At 37.0% G+C, this 21,808-nt stretch overlaps 1 protein-coding gene across 3 annotated transcripts in view; it reads right to left on the bottom strand.

Annotated features, from left to right (window-relative positions):
• The window catches only part of Ddx42 (DEAD-box helicase 42), a 43,921-nt gene extending 22,191 nt beyond the window's left edge, over positions 1 to 21,730 (bottom strand). Inside the window, exons 1-4 of one of the 3 annotated variants that reach the window (XM_048798136.1) lie at positions 21,481 to 21,730; positions 10,247 to 10,479; positions 7,459 to 7,609; positions 411 to 472 (exon numbers count right to left, since the gene is read on the bottom strand). In XM_048798136.1, coding sequence (XP_048654093.1) covers positions 411 to 472; positions 7,459 to 7,609; positions 10,247 to 10,467 — 434 coding nt within the window. In that variant the 5' untranslated portion in view covers positions 10,468 to 10,479; positions 21,481 to 21,730. The other 2 variants (XM_015504802.2, XM_048798137.1) reach the window with 2 other exon arrangements.
• Between the last annotated feature and the right edge of the window lie 78 nt (positions 21,731 to 21,808).

Raw genomic sequence — 21,808 nt, 5'->3', positions numbered from 1 at the left:
TAATTTATTTCTTATGTTTACCACAATTATTTATAAGTTGAAGACCAAACGCTATTCTTTCAAACAGAATACCTCTTAATTACTGGAAACGCAAAGATTTTTTGCCATCTCTATACCTATAAAAATATTCAAGATATAGGAATATGTTCATGTAAAGATATTTCTTTTTAAATATTTTTTTTAGTTGTTGATGGACCTTTATTTTATTTATTTTTATGTGGTGCTGAGGATCGAACTCAGTTCCTCACACATGCTAGGCAAGTGCTCTACCACTGAGCTACAACCCAAGACTAAGTAAAGATACTTATATACTTTATTTTTTTTTTCCTCTATAAACTTTGGGAAGGTAGACCTGGCAGTACTTTAGTAATTTTCAAGTAACCATGGTAAGGGAGAAGAAAACAACTTACTTTACGTTTTTTCTTTCCTTGTCCTTTTCTTCAAGCCTCTTCATGTCTCTAGCTGCCTGATCCTAATGAAACAAAAGATCACATGTAATCACAACAACTAAAAACACTGAAAGGGAAATTTAAAAAAAATATATATATTCTTAGTTGTAGTTGGACACAATACCTTTATTTTACTTATTTATTTTTATGTGGTGCTGAGGATCGAATCCAGGGTGCGAGGCGAGCGCCCTACTGCTGAGTCACAACCCTAGCCTGGGAAATATTTTTTTATAAAGAATTCAGATTGGGGGCTCAGTGATAGAGCGCTCGCCTAGCATGTGTGAGGCACTGGGTTCGATCCTCAGCACCATATAAAAATAAACAAACAAACAAAAAGAATTCAGATTGGAACAACTATTGTCATAGCTTTAGTTATTTTTTAAAATTCAGTTGTAGATGGACACAATACCTTTATTTTATTTTATTTATTTCTTTATTTTTTAAGTTATGCTTAAAACCCAGTGCCCAGTGCCTCACACATGCTAGGCAAGTGCTCTACTGCTGAGCAACAACCCAATCCCTAGTTATTTTCTGACAACTGCATTTTGATATAATCAAAGTCCACTTTTGATAATTATTTTTGAAAGAGAAAAATCCAAATATTCTAAAATCTTGGCTATACATGGACTGTGTGATTTTTTTTTCAATATTATATTATTATTTTGGGAGTACTGAGGATTAAACAAAGGGCCTCACACATGCTGGGCAAGTACTATCATCAAGCTGGGTATCTAGCCCTTTTCATTTTTTTTTTTCTTTTTTTTTTTTTTGGAGACAGGGTCTTGTTAAGTTCTGCAGGCTGGCCTCAAACTTGTGATCTTCCTGACTCAGCCTCCCAAGTAGCCACCACACCCAGCTAGACTGAAAATTTTTTAATCTGTAACATATATATATATATATATATATATATATATATACACTTCTACCATGCACAGAAAAATTAACAAAAACACTTGACTCACAAACACATAACAATGGGTCACTTTTTTTTAAGTTAATGATTTAACTATGGCTTTAAAGGGCCTAAAATTCAGGCAAATCAGGATTTCTCCAAGTGTAAATTGAGACCACTTATGTTAGTTTACCAGTGGGCCTGGTAAAAAATACAATTTTCTGGATCTGAGAACCATTTGGAAAGGGGTACTTAACCTGGGTTTGACATTTGGTAGGGTCTGGTGACACTTCTGGTTATCAAAACTTGGGGAGCGAGGGAGGTTGGTGTTACAGGTTGGCAAAGTCCAGAGATGCAGTTAAACATTCTCCAATATACAGAATAGCAGTCACAAGAAAAATATTCAACCCCAAACACTAATAATTCTGTAGTTGAAAACTCCATTCTAGACCTACAACATCAGAATTCCTGGGGATGGAGTTAAATGTGTATTTTTTTTTTTCATTTTCCTTAGCCAATTCTTATGCACAGTAAACTGACATTCACTACTAAATAGTTCCTTTGTTTTATACATTTGAAATCAATATCAAAAGACTTACATGATTTCCTAAGGTTATACATATTCTGCACAACTGTTTGTCATAAAGCAATGTAAATTTTTCTATCTTTGATTTTTTAAAATGGCATGGTTAGATGTTCTACTAAATCAAATGTTCCCAATAGAGAGTAATTATTTTTTAAAAAAGTATTAAACACAGACAATCTACTTTTCAAGGAATTGAAAGCTGTCAGATACAAGATATACATATTATTATAAATTAAACAGGATACAATGTAACATATTAAATAGATCAGATCACAACACTTGAAGGACTGTTTTTTTTTTTTTTTTTAGACTAAATCTTCCTTTAGAACACTACCTAAGAATAAATCATCTAGTTTAAGTAATAGAAAAGTTTAGACTTTTTAGAAAAACTGACATGTGAAATAAACAAATAACACAATCAGGGCTGGGGCTGTTGCTCAGTGACAAGAGCGCTTGCCTAGCACATGAGGCACTAGGTTTGATCCTTAGCACCACATAAAAATAAACAAATAAAATAAAAACATTTGGTCTATCACAACTAAAAAAAAAAAAGAATTAATGCAAACAGCCAGGTGTAATCCCAGCAACTCAGGAGGCTGAGGCAGGACAACAGTAAGTCAGACCAGCCTGGGCAACTCAGTGAGACTATGTTCTTAAAATAAAAAATAAGACTAGATATATGGCTCAGTGGTAAAGCATTCCTGGGTTCAATTTCCGGTACCAAAAAACAAAACAAAAAAACCAACCACTTAGGCATCAACATGTTCTTCTAGATCAGATAACATTCAATCTCTAAAACAAGCAAAACTCCTTGATACCACACACCAAAAAGATACCCAGGAGAAATGATAACTGTACCAAAAAAGATTTAACCTCCAAACAACTTCAACTATTTAAATGCCAAGCAAGAGAATTTGGGATGTTCTTGTTTACTTTCATTCAAAAGGGGCTATGTCAGCTGCCACTACTATAATTTAAATCTAAATTTAAACCTAGAAAATCAGGAACTGATGTTTCTTTTAATCCATCACTAGGGATTTCAAGAAACAATGACAAGGTTCTCTTGGAAACACAGCTCTTAGGAAACATACACATCTCAAGAAGAGGAAAAAAACACAATAGGTTCAAGACATCTCAAACATAGCAAATCATTTATGGTCTTTACTTTCACAATGAATCATTTAACATATTTACTTAAATACCTACTACATTGTAAGGTACACGTATGTCCTGAATAATTTTGGGAAGCATATGAGAATGTCCTGAATAGTTCATGTGGCAGAAATACACAGTGCTAGAACTCAGATAAAGAATAAAACAACATGAAGAATTTGAGAGCTAGAAGTGAATTCTGGCCCTGTCTCCTTTTAGGTACATACTTTCAACAAGTACTTGAACTGGACTAAATCAAAGGTGAGAAACTCAAATATCTAATGGGTGCCAAGCTGGTAATAAATGAATAAAGCCACGATAAGAAATGCTGTATTCTGGGGCCAGGGTTGTGGCTCAGAGGTAGAGCTCTTGCTTAGTATGCATGAGTCACTGGGTTCGATCCTCAGCACCACATAAAAATAAAGGAAAGGTATTGTGTCCACCTACAACTAAAAAATAAATGTTAAAAAATAAAAAGTTGTATTCTTTTGCCACATAAACATACTTTTCTTGCACTCCAGTAAACAGGAATAATCTTCTCAAGAAGCATGCTAATTTTTCTTGAATCGCCCTCAGTCTTTTATTTTCTGATTATGTAACAGAACTGAATTTGGAAAAATATTCCTCTACTAGAAGAAAAATTACAAAGCAAGTGTTATGATAACTGACTATAAGCAAGCCCTAAACATCAAGAAAACAGGGATTGATGTGAACAAGAAAAATGCATGCCTTGTCTGTAAAGTAGAGAGCCACTTACTCAGCAATAGCTTATTTTTGCCACACAAGAAAGCAGGCTTAGTATTGCTAGCTATTCCACTTCATGGAGCCTGAAAATTAAGACAAAATTCCCTGATTTTAAAAATGGTGGCTCTTATTTTTACAAACAACATCTAGGTCAAACTAAAACACGTCCATATTGTATCCGTTCCCTCTTTTCTTAGAGGAGAGATGAATTCTGACTGAAGACAAATTAGGAATCTGGGAGAATGTTATTTCATAAGCAACAAAGGAGAGATTTTAAACAAAAGGAATTAATAAGAAATGTGATTTGGTCTCATCAACCTGTAGCTACAGACCACATAAACAGGAGAGGGGAGAGTCTGAAGGAGAGAAAATATTTAAATCAGACAACAGGTTAAATAGAGTATAGAGTAGAATAAATAATAGTGAAAACAGAAAGGAATGAAAAGATGCAAGGGATACTGTGAAGATCAACCCACTTAGTAAATGAAGAAGGGCAGTGTTATATACTGGAAAAAGTTATGCTCTTGGACTACTAAAGCAAGAAAAATTAGATTTGAGTTCCTGCTATCCAAATATTGTCAATATGATGCAAGGCATGCTATATAAATTATATTAGGGCTTGGCCTAGCATGCATGAGGTGCTGGACTCAATCCCCAGCATCATACACATACACAAATGAGTAAATACTATCATAGGGCTCAGTTGTCTGATGTTAAAAATTACATATATTTTTTTTTCTATGTCCTATAGTAAGTTTATAGTAAGAATATGTTTGAAGCTGAGCTCAGTGGCACACACCTATAATCCCAGCAACCTGGAAGGTTGAGGCAGGAGGATATCAAGTGTGAGGTCAACCTTAGCAATTTAGCAAGGCCCTAGCAACTCAAAATAAAAAATAAAAGATCAGGAGATGGGGTTGTAGCTCAGTTAAGTGCCTCTGGGTACCAATACCCCCCCCACACAAGAAATATATATGCTTGAAAATCTGCTTAAAAAAAAAAGTGGGTGGGGGCAAGTGAAAGAAAGACGCTAAAACAAGGTTTTATATTGAATGAGTACTGGTGCTAGTAATAGGAATAAGACAAGACAGTGAACTAGTTAAAGAGGAAAAGATAATGAACTGGGTTTAAGGTGGCACTGGGACATGCCCAGGTAAAAATGGTCACTATGCTTCCAGAAAAGTAGGGTTAAAACTGAAAAAAAAAACAAAGCATGGGACTAAAGACGTGAATTATGCACACAGAAGTTAAGTTTTATAAGTGGATAAGGTAACTAACAAAAGTATAAAGAGTAAAGTAGTGTGTAGAGTCCTTGGCTAGTATGCATGAGGCCGAGAGTTGAATCCCCAGTAATGAAAGCAAAAAAAAAAAAAAAAAAAAAAAAAAAGGAGAGAGACAGTAAATTAATGTAGAGAACACTAAAGGGCCTCTCTATTTGAGGAACTGAGAGAGGATCATAAGAAGAAAGATCATAGATATATATTTAAGGATTCTGTTTAGGTGTAACAATGATATAGTGATTATGTTTAAAAGTCATCTTATACATACAGAAATACTGACAGATGAAATTATGTGTCTTGAATTTACTTTAAAACTACCCAAAACAGGTTTTGAGGAAGGAGGGTTTTTGTATTTGTTTTGTGTACTGGAGATTGAACCCATGGGCACATAATCACTAAGCCACATCCCTAATCCTTCTTTATTTTCAGATAGGTTCTTATTAAATTTTTTAGGTCCTTGCTAAGTTGCTGAGGCTGACCTCAAACTTGCAATCCTCCTGGCTAAGCCTCCTGAGTCACTAGAACTATAGATGTGCACCACCATGACATGATGAGGGAGGGGTTTGATCACAGAAGACTGGTTAAAAGTTAATTGACAAATTTGAAAAGTTCATTTTATTATTCTAATGTTATATGTCTGAAATTTTCCATAATAAAAAAATAAATAAGCAACTAAATAGAAAGAAAGCAAGCAAGCCACAGAGATGGGAAAAAATGCAAAAATCATAAAAACCTAGTGAGAAGAATTTCCAGATGGGAGTGGTCATAAGTTTTAATTCCTATGGGGAGGTTATAAATACTAATACTAATGTTAATAAGAAGTAACATTTAAAACTACAAAATTTGTAATTTAAGCTGGAAGTTTAATTGCCTTACATAAACATGTACTTAATAAGTGCTAGATTGAATAAGAGTTATTTAAGAACACTATGATTACACAGGTCTGGGGTTGTGGCTCAGTATTGGAGCACTAGGTTCAATCCTCAGCACTACATTAAAAAAAAAATAAATGGGGCTGGGGGATGTGGCTCAAGAGGTAGCGCACTCGCCTGGCACGCGTGTGGCCCAGGTTTGATCCTCAGCACCACATACAAAGATGTTGTGTCTGCCGAAAACTAAAAAATAAATATTAAAAAATTCTCTCTAAATAAATAAATAAATAAGTAAGTGATAGCTGGGGTTGTGGCTCACTGGTAGAGCACTTGCCCCTCACATGTGAGGCACTGGGTTCAATCCTCAGACCACATTAAAAAAAAAAAAAAGAAATAAAGATATTGTGTTCACATAGAACTAAAAAGATATATTTTAAAAAATGACTGACTCATACTGGTGATGGGCAGGTTGCATGGGAGAAATGGAGGAACTTTAGATAGGACAAAGGGGAGGGAGGGGGATAGGAGGGGGCAAAGGGGTAGGAATGATGGTGGAATGACTTAAACATCATTACCCTAAGTACATGAATGAGTACACGAATGCTGCGAAAATACTTTGTGTACAATCAGTGACTTGAAAAATTATGTTCTATATGTGTAATATGAAATGAATTTCATTCTGCTGTCATAACAAATTAGAAAAATAATTTAATTAAAAAAAAAAGATCGGAAGAATAGAAAGATGAGTAAAGATTCTTAAACAAACACCTAAAATAGTCAAACCCAAAAATAAATAAATAAATGAATAAAATTAAGGTATTGTGTCCATCTACAACTAAAAAATATTATGGGGCAAGGGAAGTTGAGAGCAAAATTAAACAAATAAAACAAGCAGAATCCAAAATATGAACAGGGTTTGTTAACTATTTCTTTTCTTTTTTAAAAATATTTTTTAGTTGTCGATGGACCTTTATTCTATTCATATATTTATGCAGTGCTGAGAATCAAACCCAGTGCTTCATACATGCAAGGCAAACGCTCCACCACTGAGCAAGCACTCAACCCCAGCCCTTGTTAACTAGTTTTTAATTACTGTTAATAACTAAAGTTATTAATAATTGTCAACTAATTCTGATTAATTTTTAATTCGTTTTTGTTTTTTAGTGGTACAGGGTTGCTCTACCACTCAGCTATACACCAAATCTTTGAGACCAGGTCTCACTAAAGTTGCCTGGGCAAGGCTTGAACTTATAATCCTCCTGCTTTGCCTTCCTGAATTGCTGGGATTGCAAACACTGGCCACTGTGCCTGGCTCCCAATTTTTATTATTATTTTTTGAGACATAGTCTTGTTAAGTTGCCCAGGCTAGCCTCAAACTTGTATCTTCCTGCCTCGGCCTCCTGAAGAGCTGGGATTACAGGTAAGTTTCACAATGCCTAGCTAATTGTTACATATTTTAATGAAGAAATAAACTGATACTTGCCTCCACTTCAGCCATAAATGCTTCCAAGGGATCATCATCACTGTCAGAATCTGCTGGCTTGGAATGAAACTGCTGGCGGGTAGGTGAGTTTTCAGCAGGAATGTAAGGTAAGTCAACATTGCTAGAGTCTTCTTCCTCATCTTCAAAATAGCTGAAAATTAAAATGTAGAGTGGTAAAGTGACTATTTAGTCTGGGTTCAGTGAATCTGACATTTAACGGAAATTTTTATTATGGCACATCTTTTTATACAACCTTTGCGCGTGCGCGTGTGTGTGTGTTGGGGTACTATGGTTTATCTTACTATTAAAAATTTTTTTTCTAGCTAGGTGTGGTGTTGCATGTCTGTAATTCTGGCAACTTAGGAGGCTGAGATAGGAGGATTTTAAGTTTGAATCCAACCTCAACAGCTCAGCAAGACCAACAACTTATCAAAACCCTGTCTGAAAACAACAACAAAAAATTCTATTCAGGTCAAATTAAGCGACTCTTCACGGCTTTAAGACTTAAAAACTTAATTAAGTATTACCAAGTACGTGCAAAAATTCTAATAATATTACAAGAAAACAGTCATGGCAGATAATCCATTTCAAGAGTGTCTGTTCAAATCACATCCCCAGTTCTGTTAAAAGAAATGAATTTTCAATATAAATTAAATATTTTACATTGGAATAAGATTGGTAAATATTAAAGAGTATGTGCTAAAAAGGAAAAAATAAACCTTTTGATTGAAATATTAAAAAAACATTCTTTATAATCCTTAAAAAATTAAAAATATTTTCAAGTCTAAGGATTTTCTTTAGAAGTTCTGGACTATTTCTCGAGAACCAACAGAAGTGGCTCAGAAGGCTGAGGCAGGAGGATTGTGAGTTGAAAGCCAGCCTCAGAAAAAGCAAGGCACTAAGCAACTCAGTGAGACCCTCTCTAAATAAAATACAAAATAGAGCTGGGGATGTGGCTCAGCTGTTAAGTGGCCCTGAGTTCAATCCCTGGTAACAAAAAATTGCTCAGTCCACAATCATTCACCACACTACTTGAAAGTGTTGAGAGAGGACATCTTCAAAGCCTGGAGAAACCATCACTCTTTCTACAACAAACATTCCAGAAAAGGATGTCAGTATAGATCTTGATATATTAAAATAAAACATTGTTTAGACATTATCTCAAAATTTAAAAAAAAAATACAAACAAATATTAGTTCAAACATCTGCAACTTAAAAATTTAAAGCATTTCAAGTTTTCATAGAAATTATTTTAAAAAGCTCCAACAACTTATGCTACACATACATATATACACATATATGTACACTAATGTAGTAATTATGTACATACTAATCTATAGTCATACATTTCACAACAATATTTAGGTCAGCAACAGATCACATACATATAGTGGTGGTCCCATAAAATTATAAAAGAATTGAAAATTTCCTAATGCCTACAGATACTGTAACACAATACATTACTCACATGTCTGTGGTGATGTGCTAATGCTGGTATAAACAAACCTACTGTGCTACCAGTAATACAAGAATATGGCACATGCAATTATGTATAGCAAGTAAAACTTAATAATGATAAAATGTTACTGGTTCATGTATTCAACATACTATTTATCATAATTTTAGAGTATAATCCTAATTATTAAAAAAAAAAAAACTTATGGCTGGGAACAGTGAGGTGTGCCAGTAATCCTAGCACTACATGGGAGGCTGAGGCAGGTGGATCCCAAGTATGAGGCCAGCATGGGAAACTTAGAGACCCAATCTCAAAATAAACAAAAATGGCTGAAGAGGTAGCTCAGCTGAAAAACATTTTGCCTAGCATGTGCAAGGCCCTGGGTTTAATTCCCAGTACAGCAAAACGAAACAAACTCAAGCAGCATCAGAACCAGGATGGAAATAATAATAAGAAAATTTACCCTACACCTGTCATCAATGATTAATAAACATTTTCAAATGTAAAAAAAAAAAAAAAAAAGAAAAAAGAAAATTTCTTCAAATTCAGGAAAAATTATCCTTAGGAATTAGAGCTCAAACACTTAAATTCCAGCTTTTCACAACATTTTATTAGACAAGCAAGGTAAAAATTATAATTGATAAATATGTTTCCTAAGAACTGTGGGGAGCCAGACACGATGAGCTTGGGAGGCTAAGGCAGGAGGATCATGAATTCAAAGCCAGCCTCAGCAACATCGAGGCACTGAGCAACTCAGTGAGACCCTGTCTCTAAAATACAAAGGGGATGTGATTCAGTGGTCCAGTGCCCCTGAGTTCAATCCCCAGTACCCCAAAACAAAAAAACTGTGGGGAAAATCTGAGTAGATTTTTTCTATCACTGTAAGATGATACAATATAATGATTTTGAGGACTTAGATGCTAAGATAACGTTTCTACCAGATCTGACAATCGTGTTTTCACAAAATGATTTATATGGTATTAATAAAAGGGTGCAGTAAAGACCACCAAAACTCAAATTATATAAAACTCTTCAATCATACTTAAGCTTCAATGGTCTCCCACCCTGAAACCATGCATTTATTGTGTAACTGCCCACTAGAATGCTAGCCAGGGAGAAATCATTATTCATGAAACAAAGATATAAACATTATATTCCTTACAAATAAGTAGATTTAACAATTTACATACTAGGAACAATACAATTCAGTGAGATAACCAATTTAAGAAGTCATTATTACTTGGGAAACAAAGTTTCTTTGCCTTAATTTCTGCTAATGGAATAGAAACTTAAAGCCCAAACTTTGCTAAAACACCAAGAATTACCACTTACGCATTTTCTTCATCAAAGTTGGCTCGCTTAGATCCAATTTTGTAGAAGGAAGGAAGCTGTGGTGGAGCTGACTTCCCAAATCCAGAAGATGAGCTAGTTGCCCCAAAGGCACTATGGGACTGTTGTGGGAGTTTAGGTTCCTCCTTCTTCCCAGCACTGATGGCAAAACCTCCGAAACCAAATCCCCGCTTAGTGCCCGGGCCACCTTTATTCCAGTTCATGGTGCTAATAATCTGTTAGGAATAAGATGCACAAATATAAAATTAACTTTATAAATAGCTATCCATAATTTTAAACTTTGTCCCTCAAAACTATAACACTGCACTTCAGATAGATATAATAACCTCAACCAAATGATTATTTCCTAAAATATTGAGGAATTATTCATTTTATTGGGATTTCAAATAGGAATGCAGTACTACCCTCTTCAAATGGATTTCATTGCTAATCAACATTTAAGTTGCCAAAAATATTTATAAAATATTTTGGGGACTCTTAATATGGGCTGGGTATTAGATTAGTAATTAAAAATATCAAGATTAAAAAACATAATCTCTTAATCTTTATCCTCACAGAAGTTAGTCACCCGGAGAAAAAAACACTTTAAAAACCAAAAACCAACACCCGCCCCCACACATTATAATATAATGCTTACAATAACAAAGACTGAGACGCTATCGGCAACACTGTCCCCAAAACAAAAATTATCCTCTGATAATGACATAGCGAAGAACGAAAGAATTGAAACTTAAAAGAGAAGATCAGAGCCAGGAATGGAGATAGGCATTGACAGCCTCAGCTACTTAGGAGTCTAAGATAGGAGCATCACTAGTGCTGAGGTGTTAGAGATCAGCCTGGGCAACAGTGAGACTGTTAAAAAAAAAAAAAAAGACATAATCAAGTATTTGTAGTTAATATCTACGAATGTATCTCTGAGGGGTACTTATTAACCATACATTTACTGGACAACTCCCTATTAGAAAGAACACTATCCAGGAAGAAACCATAATTCATTGACAAATTCCCTTAAGTATTCAGTTAGCATATGGTTAAGGATTACAAAGAAATTTCCTTAGTATTAAAATCATTCTATAATCTCAATCTTACTAGTCGTGGCTCCAAAAAGCCTTTCCCCGCTTAATCCAAAAAAAAATTTTTCAATGACATAATTTATTCAAATTTCATAGAAAAGCAGAAAACTCAGAAAGTTGGAGCTCAGCACAGTGACACACACCTGAAACCCCAGGTACCTAAGAGGCTGAGGCAGAAGGATCACAAGTTTAAGGATGGCCTGGGTACCTTAGTGAGACTGTTTCAGAATAAAAAAAAATTTTTTTTAAAGAGTTGGGGTGTAACTCAATGATTGAATGCTTACCCAGTGCAGATTCAATCCCCAGTATTGGGGCGGGGNCGGGGGCCGGGGGTGGGGGGGGGAGAAAAACAACTCAGAAAGCAAATAAATAAATAAATAAATCTGCCTGAAATTCCCTCTCCTACATATGTAGTTTTTTTTTATATCTACGTGTGTACACATACATACACAAAATTTAAAGACAAAACTGAATCCATACTGAGTATTTTATTGATTTCTTCACCTACTGATATACTGTAATACCTTGCAATGTCAATATTTTTTCACTACTATTTTGTTATAAAACATATTATAGCTCTATCTTTGTGTATACCCTTAATTATTTCCTTAGTATCAAATTTTATTTTATTTTATTTTTTTTAAAGAAAGAGTGGGGGAGAGAGAGAGAGAGAATTTTTTAATATCTATTTTTTAATTCTCGGCGGACACAACATCTTTGTTTGTATGTGGTGCTGAGGATCGAACCCGGGCCGCACGCATGCCAGGCGAGCGCACTACCGCTTGAGCCACATCCCCAGCCCCCATAGTATCAAATTTTAAAATGTAATTGCTTAGTAAAGTTCTAATTACTACTTATATTTATGGAAATGCCCGTTACATACTAAATAAAACAAGGAGGGTGGTATGATTCAATTTATGTAAAAAGCACATTATAGGGGCTGGGGTTGTAGCTGAGTGGAAGAGCACTTGCCTAGCACATGTGAGGCACTGGGTTCAATACTCAGCACCACATAAAAATAAATAAATATATTATGTCCATCTACAACAACAACAAAAAACACATTACAAACAGATAGTTGGAAGTCTATATCAAAACGTTAATACCAGTTACTTGATTTTCACTTTTTTTTTGTTTTGATATTTACCATTAGTTAGACTAAAATGGCTTTGAAGTTGAGATGGAAAAAGCTCCAAAAACCACATTTTACAGTAATATTGGTGAAAGAACCAGGAATAAAATATTCTGTACCTTTCTGGTTCTATGCCCCTCACATGTGTCCATCTTATAGGTTTTATTTGAACTATATAGCATTTAGTTTAGTCAGCTTAGTATGAAATTTAAGTTAAACTATGTCAATTTCTACTCTTAGACCACAACTAAGCTCTAGACAGGGACTATCTTTCCTCATTTTAGACTTTCCAACACAGTAAATATAGCTAAAAGTAGGTACTTAGTGTTTACTTGAACTTAATTAGGAGTCTCATAAGGGATTACTTCAACCAGGGAATCAATGTAATTTACTGAAATGAAATTTATTAAGACTATTTACAAGCAAGAAAATCTTAGTATTTAATGTTTTTAATCTAATCTGTATCCCTATGCTTACAAAAATTGTTCTAAATAAACAAAAATGATGGACCCTAAATTTTTACTTCATTTTTCCTAGTGTATACAATGTACATATATGTACACTAGAAACCAGAAAGTAGGCAAAGGAAGAATGGTAAGATGACATTGAGATTCAGGTGGGGTTTTTTTTTAAATTTTTTAAAATATTTTTTTAGATGTTGATGGACCTTTATTTTGTTTCATTCATTTATATGTGGTGCTGAGAATCGAACCCAGTGCCTCACACCTGCTAGACAAGTACTCTACCACTGAGCCACAACCCCAGCTCCAGGTGGATTTTTTAAAAAATATTTATTTTTTAGTTGTAGTCGGACACAATACCTTTATTTAATTTATTATTATTATTATTTTTAATGTGGTACTAAGGATGGAACCCAGGACCTGGTACATGCTAGGCGAGTGCTCTACTGCTGAGCCACAACCCCAGTCCTCAGGTGGATTTTAAGAATCACAAGACAGGATTTTAAAAATCACATGGCACATGTCTGTAATCCCAGTAGCTAGGAAGCCTGAGGCTAGCGGATCAAAAGTTCAAGGCCAGCTTCAGCAATTTATTGTCTCAATAAATAAAGTAAGTAAAAAATAAAAAATACTGTGAATATAACTCCGTGTTAAAGCATCCCTGGGTTCAATCCTCAGAACTTCCCATGACCGCCCCCCCAACCCCCGCTGCCAAAATAAATAAATCACATAAAAGATCTCCTAGCAAGGAAAGTTTCAACAGTTTACCGCAAGTTTGGTAAGAAAACAAGTAGTTAGGCACTGGGTATTTGCATATTAAACATACATCTGGCTATTCTCTAGGAGATGCCTCCGTAGTAGTTTTGTCCAGCCAAAAACCAACAGTTGCTCAGTGGTAGAGCATTTCCCTAGCAGACCCCGAGTCCAATCCCTAGCACCACTAAAGACAAAAAATGAAAACACCAAGAATATGATAGGCTTGGTACACAGATCGGTGGTAGAGCATATGCTTAGCACTTGAAGCCTTGGGTTTGATTTCTGGCACCACCAAAACTACAACAAAAACCCCCATATATAAAATATAATGCCTTCTAACAGAAGTATTATACAAAGTTCACTCATTGGTGGTCTAGGAAAGGGTTCTTTGGATTAGGATGAGGAAAACTGAAGTCACATAAGTTTTCCTGGAGATGGCATGATATTAAATTTTGAAGCCTAAAGAGGTATTAAAAGCAAAGAAGCAGCAGAGGAGGCATTTTAAATTGAAATTACTGCAAGTAGTACCCAAAGTTCACTGAAGCTACAGGTTAGTAGGATATCTGGAAAAGTTGCAGGATACATGTTTGGAAAAACACATAGGGCAAGATGAACAGCTCAGTATGTATCTTAACAGCATACCATACAAAAATACATTGTCAACTATAAATAATCATTGATTTTAAGCAAAAAGGGCACACGTTTTAAAAGACTGAATGAGAGACAGTAGACAAAGATAACAAAGAAATTGCTGAGGTTCTGAGCCAAGAGAGAGCCTAATCAAGCAGATGCTGCTGAAGGTGCCATGAGGTGCTGAGGGTTTAAAAAGCAAACTGACAGCGGGTTCCTAAGCGGAAAAGGCAGAGGATGAGGGCAGAACAGCTATGTTGATTATACATGGAAATACATTTCTATAATTACATGTTGGGATTTTTTTGGGGGGGGTGGGTGTAGGGGCTATAGGGTGTTGAACCCAAGGGAATTTAACCACTGAGCCACATCCCCAGTCCTTTTTCGTAATTTTATTTAAAGAGAGGGTCTCACTGAGTCTTAGGGCCTCTCTAAATTGCTGAGGCTGGCTTTGAACTTCCCATCCTCCTGCCTCAGCCTCCTGAGCAGTTGGGATTAAGGGGTGTGCCACTGTGCCCAGCTCACGTGTTTTTGAAATGATTATGAGAAGTATGACTATCCTTAAACTAACAGGTTAACAAATCAATTAGAACAAATAAATAAATAATTAAAAAAGAAGAAGCTAACAGGCATGTGGACCAAAGTTAAAACTATTTTCTGTTGTACTCAACTTTTCTTTCGAAACAAACTGATACTCTCATCCCAGTTAACGCCAAAGGAGGATCTTTCTCATCAATGAAGGAAAGTTTAAGCAGTGTTTCTGGAAACAAATGGATTATCTTCTTATTATATAGTTGGGGTACAAATGTGTCTATTTTCACTGCAATAAGGGTTCTTGGGCACCCTTTTCTCTTTCCCAGGTCATATCCTTCCTTAATTTTTTTTCCTATTATAAAATTAGAGGTAAATCATTAGAACACAGTTTATGTATTCTAATGCATGATATAAAATTGCATATTTAGGAAACAAAAGGCTGGGTGAAGAAAAGTGTACTGTTACTGTGCAGTTAAATTTTGGCTCTGGCTTTTAGTTTGAACAACATTCTAGTCTATCCCAATAATCACAGGTGCCATCTCTGCAACAGAAAGAGTAGTGGTAACAAAACTTCCAGAATGTTAAAAAACAAACAAGGGATGGGGCTGTAGCTCAGTGGTAGAGTGCTTGCCTAGCACGTGTGAGACACTGGGTTCAATCCTTAGCACCACAAAAAAATGAACAAATACACTGTGTTACCTACAACTAAAATTTTTACATATATATATATATAAAATAAATCACTTCTTTAAAACAAAACAAAACAAAAACCGTGTACCTTTTTTAATATTTATTTTTTAGGTGTAGATGGACACAACACAATGCCTTAATTTTTATGTGGTTCTGTGGATCGAACCCGGGTCCCGCCCGTGCTAGGCAAATGTTCTACCGCTGAGCCACAATCCCAGCCCACCATGTGCCTTTTCAAGACCAACTAAACTTTTCTATAAAGCATCACTAGGTCTTTCAAAGTTTGTGTTGCAAAAAGCAATGTAGACAGTGCTACAGTACTTCTTATTTTTGTTTATGATGACAACCACCAATTCTTTTTCATTTAAGTGAGGTTGATAAATTTAATGGTAGCTGAAGGGTCATTTTCAATTACGAAAGTTCATTTTGATGAGAAGTTGCACTAGGATTATACCACAAGATGGAAAAAATGTATTTAAAATAAAGTACAAATCTGGGCACAGTGGTGCACACCTGTAATCCCAGCAACTCAGGAGGCAGAGGATGGAGAAACATAAGTTTGAGGACAGCCTAACCAACTAAGTGAGGCCCTACGCAACTCAGTGAGACTCTGTTTCAAAATAAAAAATAAAAAGGGCTGGGATGCAGCTCAGTGGTAAAGTGCTACTGGGTTCAATCCCCAGTACTGCAAATAAATGAATAAATAAATGTGCATCCAAGTTCTCCAAAATTCACCCTAGAATTTGTGAAATCCAATATCTTCTAAATCTTGTTATCTAGCTGTCCTTCCTGATTAAGCTAAACCAGAACATCCTCAACACATCATTAATTTCTTGCTCTCTTTAACAATTTTTTTCCCTACTATAAAGCCATGTATATAGCTACTGAACCTTGACAGAGACAAAGCTTCGGGGAATTAGTTAAGAGAAGAAGATAACCACTCTAATTTCTTTTTTTGGTGGGGGAATGCTGTGGGAATACTAAGGACTGAACCCAGGAGTACTTTGCCACTGAGTGACATCTCCACTCCCACACCCTTATTGAGACAGCCTCATTAAGCTGCTTAGGTCCTCACTAAATTTCTGCAGCTGGCCTTGAATTTATGATCCTCCTGCCGCAGCCTCCAGTCACTGGGATTACAGGCATGCATCATGGTGACCAGCTACCACTCTAATTTCTATGTGGTCATATGAAGTTACAAAAAAAGAGAAATAAAGAAAAAAGATGAATACTGCTCTGCTATAAAAATTAATTTTCATGTTAAGAGATATCTGCTAAAATAAAATAAAAAAATATTAAAATGTAAAACTATAGTCCCACTACATGCGGGTCTGTTCAAAGCTCCCTTTTTGGTACATACCCCTGGCCCCAGTCTTCTCTCAGGTTAACAATATGCTTGGTATATCATCCAGCCCACCAAGATGGACAACTCAACAAATAGATCTAAAATCTCACCTCTACCTCTGTAAACACTTATCAGATTGATGACAGAGAAGGTAAACATGGAAATATCCTGTAGCTTCCAGGTATATATTCAATGTTTTTTCTTCCTACACCCAAGTAAACTTCAAAGATTTCATTAAAAACAATAAATTCAACAAAAACAATCCAATTTAAAAAGGAGTAAAGAACTTGAATAGACATTTCTCCCAAGAAGATATAAAAATAGCCAATAAGAACAGGAACAGATGGATGCTCAACATCACTCGGTTATAGGGAAATGCAAATCAAAACCAGAATGAGATAGTACCCCACACCCATTAGAATGGTTACTATCAAAGAAAGAGAAAATATATGAGGCATGGTGGCACCTGCCTGTAATCTCAGCTACTTGAGAGGAAGAGGACAGACAGCAAGTTAGATGCTAGCTTTGGTAACTGAGACCCTGTCTCAAAATGAAAAATCAAAAGGGGTGGGGGGTGGGGATGTAGTTCAGGGTAGAGCACTCCTCAGTTTAATCAATGTGGGGCGGGGGAATGGCTTTTCATCAAAGTAACTCTGAAGGCAAAGAAGGAAGCTCCTGCCCCTTTCAAAGCAAAACTACAGCCAAAGCTTTGAAGGCCAAGAACAGTGTTAAAAGGCATCTACAGCCATAAACGAAAACAGATCTATGCTTTACCCTACCTTCTGCCCATCCAAGATACTGCAGTTCTGGAGGCGTCCCAAATATCTACTTCATTTGGCAGAATAGCATTTTGTGGGAATAGTGGAACTACTCATATCAGAGATGAGCACTGATAGGCTCAGTGAAAACCCTATTCCTCCAGGTTTTTCCAGATCCTGGCCTCAGGCCTTCCAAACACACATTCCTGATTCTGTTACTTTTTACAATTCAGTACCTCTCTACAGTTATTCAATCAGGCTGGAATAAGCAAACTACTTTACCATTCATATTAACCAAGATTTCCTACATGCACTCAGTTTCCCAAGAAAACCAGGAACTCTGATGAATGCTTTTCCTGCTATTTGGATTCTCTCCCTTCTAAATCTCTCATTATATCTACTTACCCTTGGTATCCTTCAAAGACCATATAAAATACCAACTCCTAGAGCAATGACATGGATATAATTTCCTAGAGAAGTAGTATCTCTTCCATCAAACTCCCTGTCTGGTCTTAAAACTTCTGACATTTGCCAGGCACAGTGGTGCACACCTTTAATCCCAGCAACTAGGGAGGTCGAGGAAAGAGAATCCAAAGTTTGAAACTTGGAACTGATTTAAAAAACAAACCTGACATTTAATTGTAATTAAACAAGTTACACAAGAACTATGTTCTTGTTTTATTTCTTGAACTCTACATTACAGACATCATGGTTGAAGAAACAGTTATGTACTTTTTTTTTTGTACTGGGGATTGAATCGGGCACTCAACCACTGAGCCACATCCCCAGCCCTATTTTGTATTTTATTTAGAGACAGGGTCTCACTGAGATGCTTAGAGCCTCATAGTTGCTGAGGCTGGCTTTGAACTCATGATCCTCCTGCCTCAGCCTCCCGAGCTTCTGGGATTACAGATGTATGCCACCATGCCTGGCAGAGTTATATACTTTAAAATCTTTTATAGTATATTTTCCAGAGTATATTACTCAATAATTATTCATGCTTACTCAACATACTCAAAGAGATCTACAAAATGATTGAAGAGAAAAAATAAAAATGGCATAAAGTCCTATTTGGTATATTTCTAGGCTCTAAAATGCTATACTTTAGTAGGAAATCAACAGAACAGCAAAGTAACACAGGCTATGTTCAAACTACAGTTTTGCCACTAACTTGATACCAAATCTCAAGAAAGTTATTTAGCTTCTCTGGGTCTTAGTTTCTCTATCTGTAAAATGGTAAGAATATCACCTACCTCAAGGGTTGGAGTGAAAAACTGAGTTCATACACAAAAATACATTTGACAAAGCCTGGTATATAGTAAGTCTTCAAAGCATATTGGTAGACATTATGTTTATCATCATCATTTCTCCAGAAATCAATCTGTCCATTGGTAAATTGATAATATCAGGTATCTTTCAACTCAGACTCACATTGGAATACCTTATGACACTGAAGATAACAGAGATTGCAAGAAATTGACAAGTTGGGGTAAGCCTCTTAAGAGATCTAGAACCTAGGTTAGGTCTGTAAGCAGGATAGAGATGTGCTGAGAAAGAAGACATTTTAAAGAGAAATGATGGAAGTACCAAAGAGTACAACGTAAGGATGAAATCTGGTTTAGAGTTTGTGTTTTGGTGAAAATAAGATATGGACTAAATGACTTTAAAAGTAGTAGATTAAGGAGCCAGGTGCGGTGGCACGCTCCTGTAATCCCAGCAACTTGAGAAACTGAGGCAGGTGGATCACACGTTGATTTTAGATCAACCTCAGCAACTTTGAGAGACTATCTCCAAATAAAGAGGCTGGGGGTGGATCTCAATGGTACAGCACCCCTGGGGATTCCATCCCTAGTACAATAAAGAAAGAAAGTAGTAGACTAAAAACAACAACTGATTATAAAAATTGTTATTTTATTACTAGAGTTTTTGGAGGAAAATTTGGGGAGTAGTGGCACCTGATGAGCATCTACTTTACCTAATGATCTGCTTTGAGAAATCTCACACTCTATACTAATTATACTTTAATGAAAATCTGTATAAAAAACAAGAATTTCATCACATTCTTCTAAAACCAAATATAATTGCTGGATTAGCTATTTTAAAAACATCCCTTTCTTTGTTATTTAATAAAACTAAGTACTATGACTATCCTTATGATAGAACACATTTCTGGAGAACTGAGGGCCTCCACAAATTATGTTACATTATTACAATGCAAGTCAAATTTTATGTTCTCTGCTGGGGGATGGCTCCCATCTTATGCAGAGTAAAGGTGAAATCCTCAAAACACCCTAAAATGTGTTGGTTCTCCCCCACCCATCTTTCTTGAACTTATCTCCTATTACTCCCTCCTTTGCTCAGTACTTCAAGTCCATCAGTCTTCTCACTGTTCCTCTAATAGGCCAGCTTTATCCTCTTCAAGGCCTTTATTCTTGCCATTCCTTCCACTGGAATGTTCCTTTCCCCAGATACTTCAACAGCTCACTCCCTCATCTCCTCCTGTTTAAATATCAACTTGTCTGAAAGGACTTCCCTCACTACTTTATTGCAAATTGAAACCACCTTCCCATCCTGCTGTTCAGCTTTATTTTTCCCCTGAGGCACTGATTATCTTCTAACATACATCAGAATATATATCTGTCTCCCTCCCCACAAGAAAATTTCATGAGGACAGAGGTCACAGACCTCTCAATATCTAAAACAACCCCAGGGAACAGGCACACAGTAGGCATCAATAGAAATATTCCTTGAATGAATGAATTATATTATGCTACATAATCTTCCTTCTGGGTACAGAAAAATACTTTTTTCACCGATGAAAGTTTAAAGACAAATTTTTATTCTAAACACCGCTCACTTTCTACCTGCCAGAACTGGGCGGGACTCTAAAAAGTTTAAATGAATTAATATACAGTTCTTTGCCCCGTAGGAACTCGTGCGTGTATATGTCGCTGTGCAAATATACAAAAAATCATTTACGAAACAACATACAGGGAAGCCACAGAAAATTAAAAGGCAAACTAAAAGACTGAGGGCCAAAGAAGGAAATGCTCACAGGATAAGGAATCTATAGTGCCCCCCAAACTCTCACTAATATGTTTTTCCCTATATTTTTGGTGTGCGTGCTTGCAATCCACATAAATTATTTACTAACATAAGCTTTCAAGCAGGCCGCAAAAAGTTTGTGACAATGGTGATGCTAACCCCTGATCTACCCAAGGTTTCACAAAGATCACTGTCTTTACAATCTTCTTGTTTGTCAACTTTTGCTCCCGGGAACACCTACTCCGGGACTTTTATCTCCCTGCCTACCTGAGTCAGAATCCTCCCGGTGGCTCTCGGCCTCGGAGCCCAGCACCCTGCAAATCCCTTCCCTAACCTGGCAGGCGCCGCCTCCGGAAAGCCGCCAACTGGGCCTCGGCATGAGTTGCTAGCAGCGGGAGCCGTGGGAGGGCGACGCAGCTCCGAAGGCTCCCTCGAGGCCTCAGACTGCACTCCCATCCCTCCCCGGCCCCAGGACTGCCGGGGCCCAGAGGCTCCGCCGACTCTTTGTTAAGCGAGGCCGGGGTTCCTCAGCCTTCGCTAGGCCCCACAGTTACCTCTAGTGCTTCAAAGGGCTAGCGACCCCGCGTCCTGCCTCCCCCTTCCGCCTCTGCCACAAACCTGCTGCTATGGCTGCAGCGGCAGCTGCTACTACCGCCGGCGCGGAGAGAATCCCACGGCCCAAAGTACGCGCGGTACAGGCCCCGTCCCGCCGCGCTCCTCCCTCTCCGCCCCCTTCTCCGCCGCCGCCGCCTCTCGGCCCGTTGCTGGCGGGGGGGGGAGGGGAACACACACCTGACATGCGCAGTAAAGAGAGCGCGGGCCAAAGGGCGGGGCCTGGGGGCTACGGCTGCCGGAAGGCTCCGCTACTTCCCGCCCATGAAGTTCCAGAATCCCTCACAGGCTCCTTGGGCACTTTGACGGGAAGCTGCTGCTTGGGTGAAGTGTTCATGGCCCGTCAAGAAAGGGGGTCTGGGATGAAGAAAGAGTGGCAGTAACAGGGAGTCGCTCAAAAATTCCAAGAGAAAGGAGGCTGGCTGAAAACCACGTATACGTAAAAAAAGTTGATCCCAAATCAGCTCCTTTGTAAATAAGACTTGGGCAACATTTCCTCGCATGCCTG

The sequence above is a fragment of the Marmota marmota genome, unplaced genomic scaffold (assembly GCF_001458135.2).
Source record: "Marmota marmota marmota unplaced genomic scaffold, marMar, whole genome shotgun sequence".
Lineage (NCBI taxonomy): Eukaryota > Metazoa > Chordata > Mammalia > Rodentia > Sciuridae > Marmota > Marmota marmota.
This window is presented reverse-complemented; position numbering and strand designations above follow the sequence as displayed.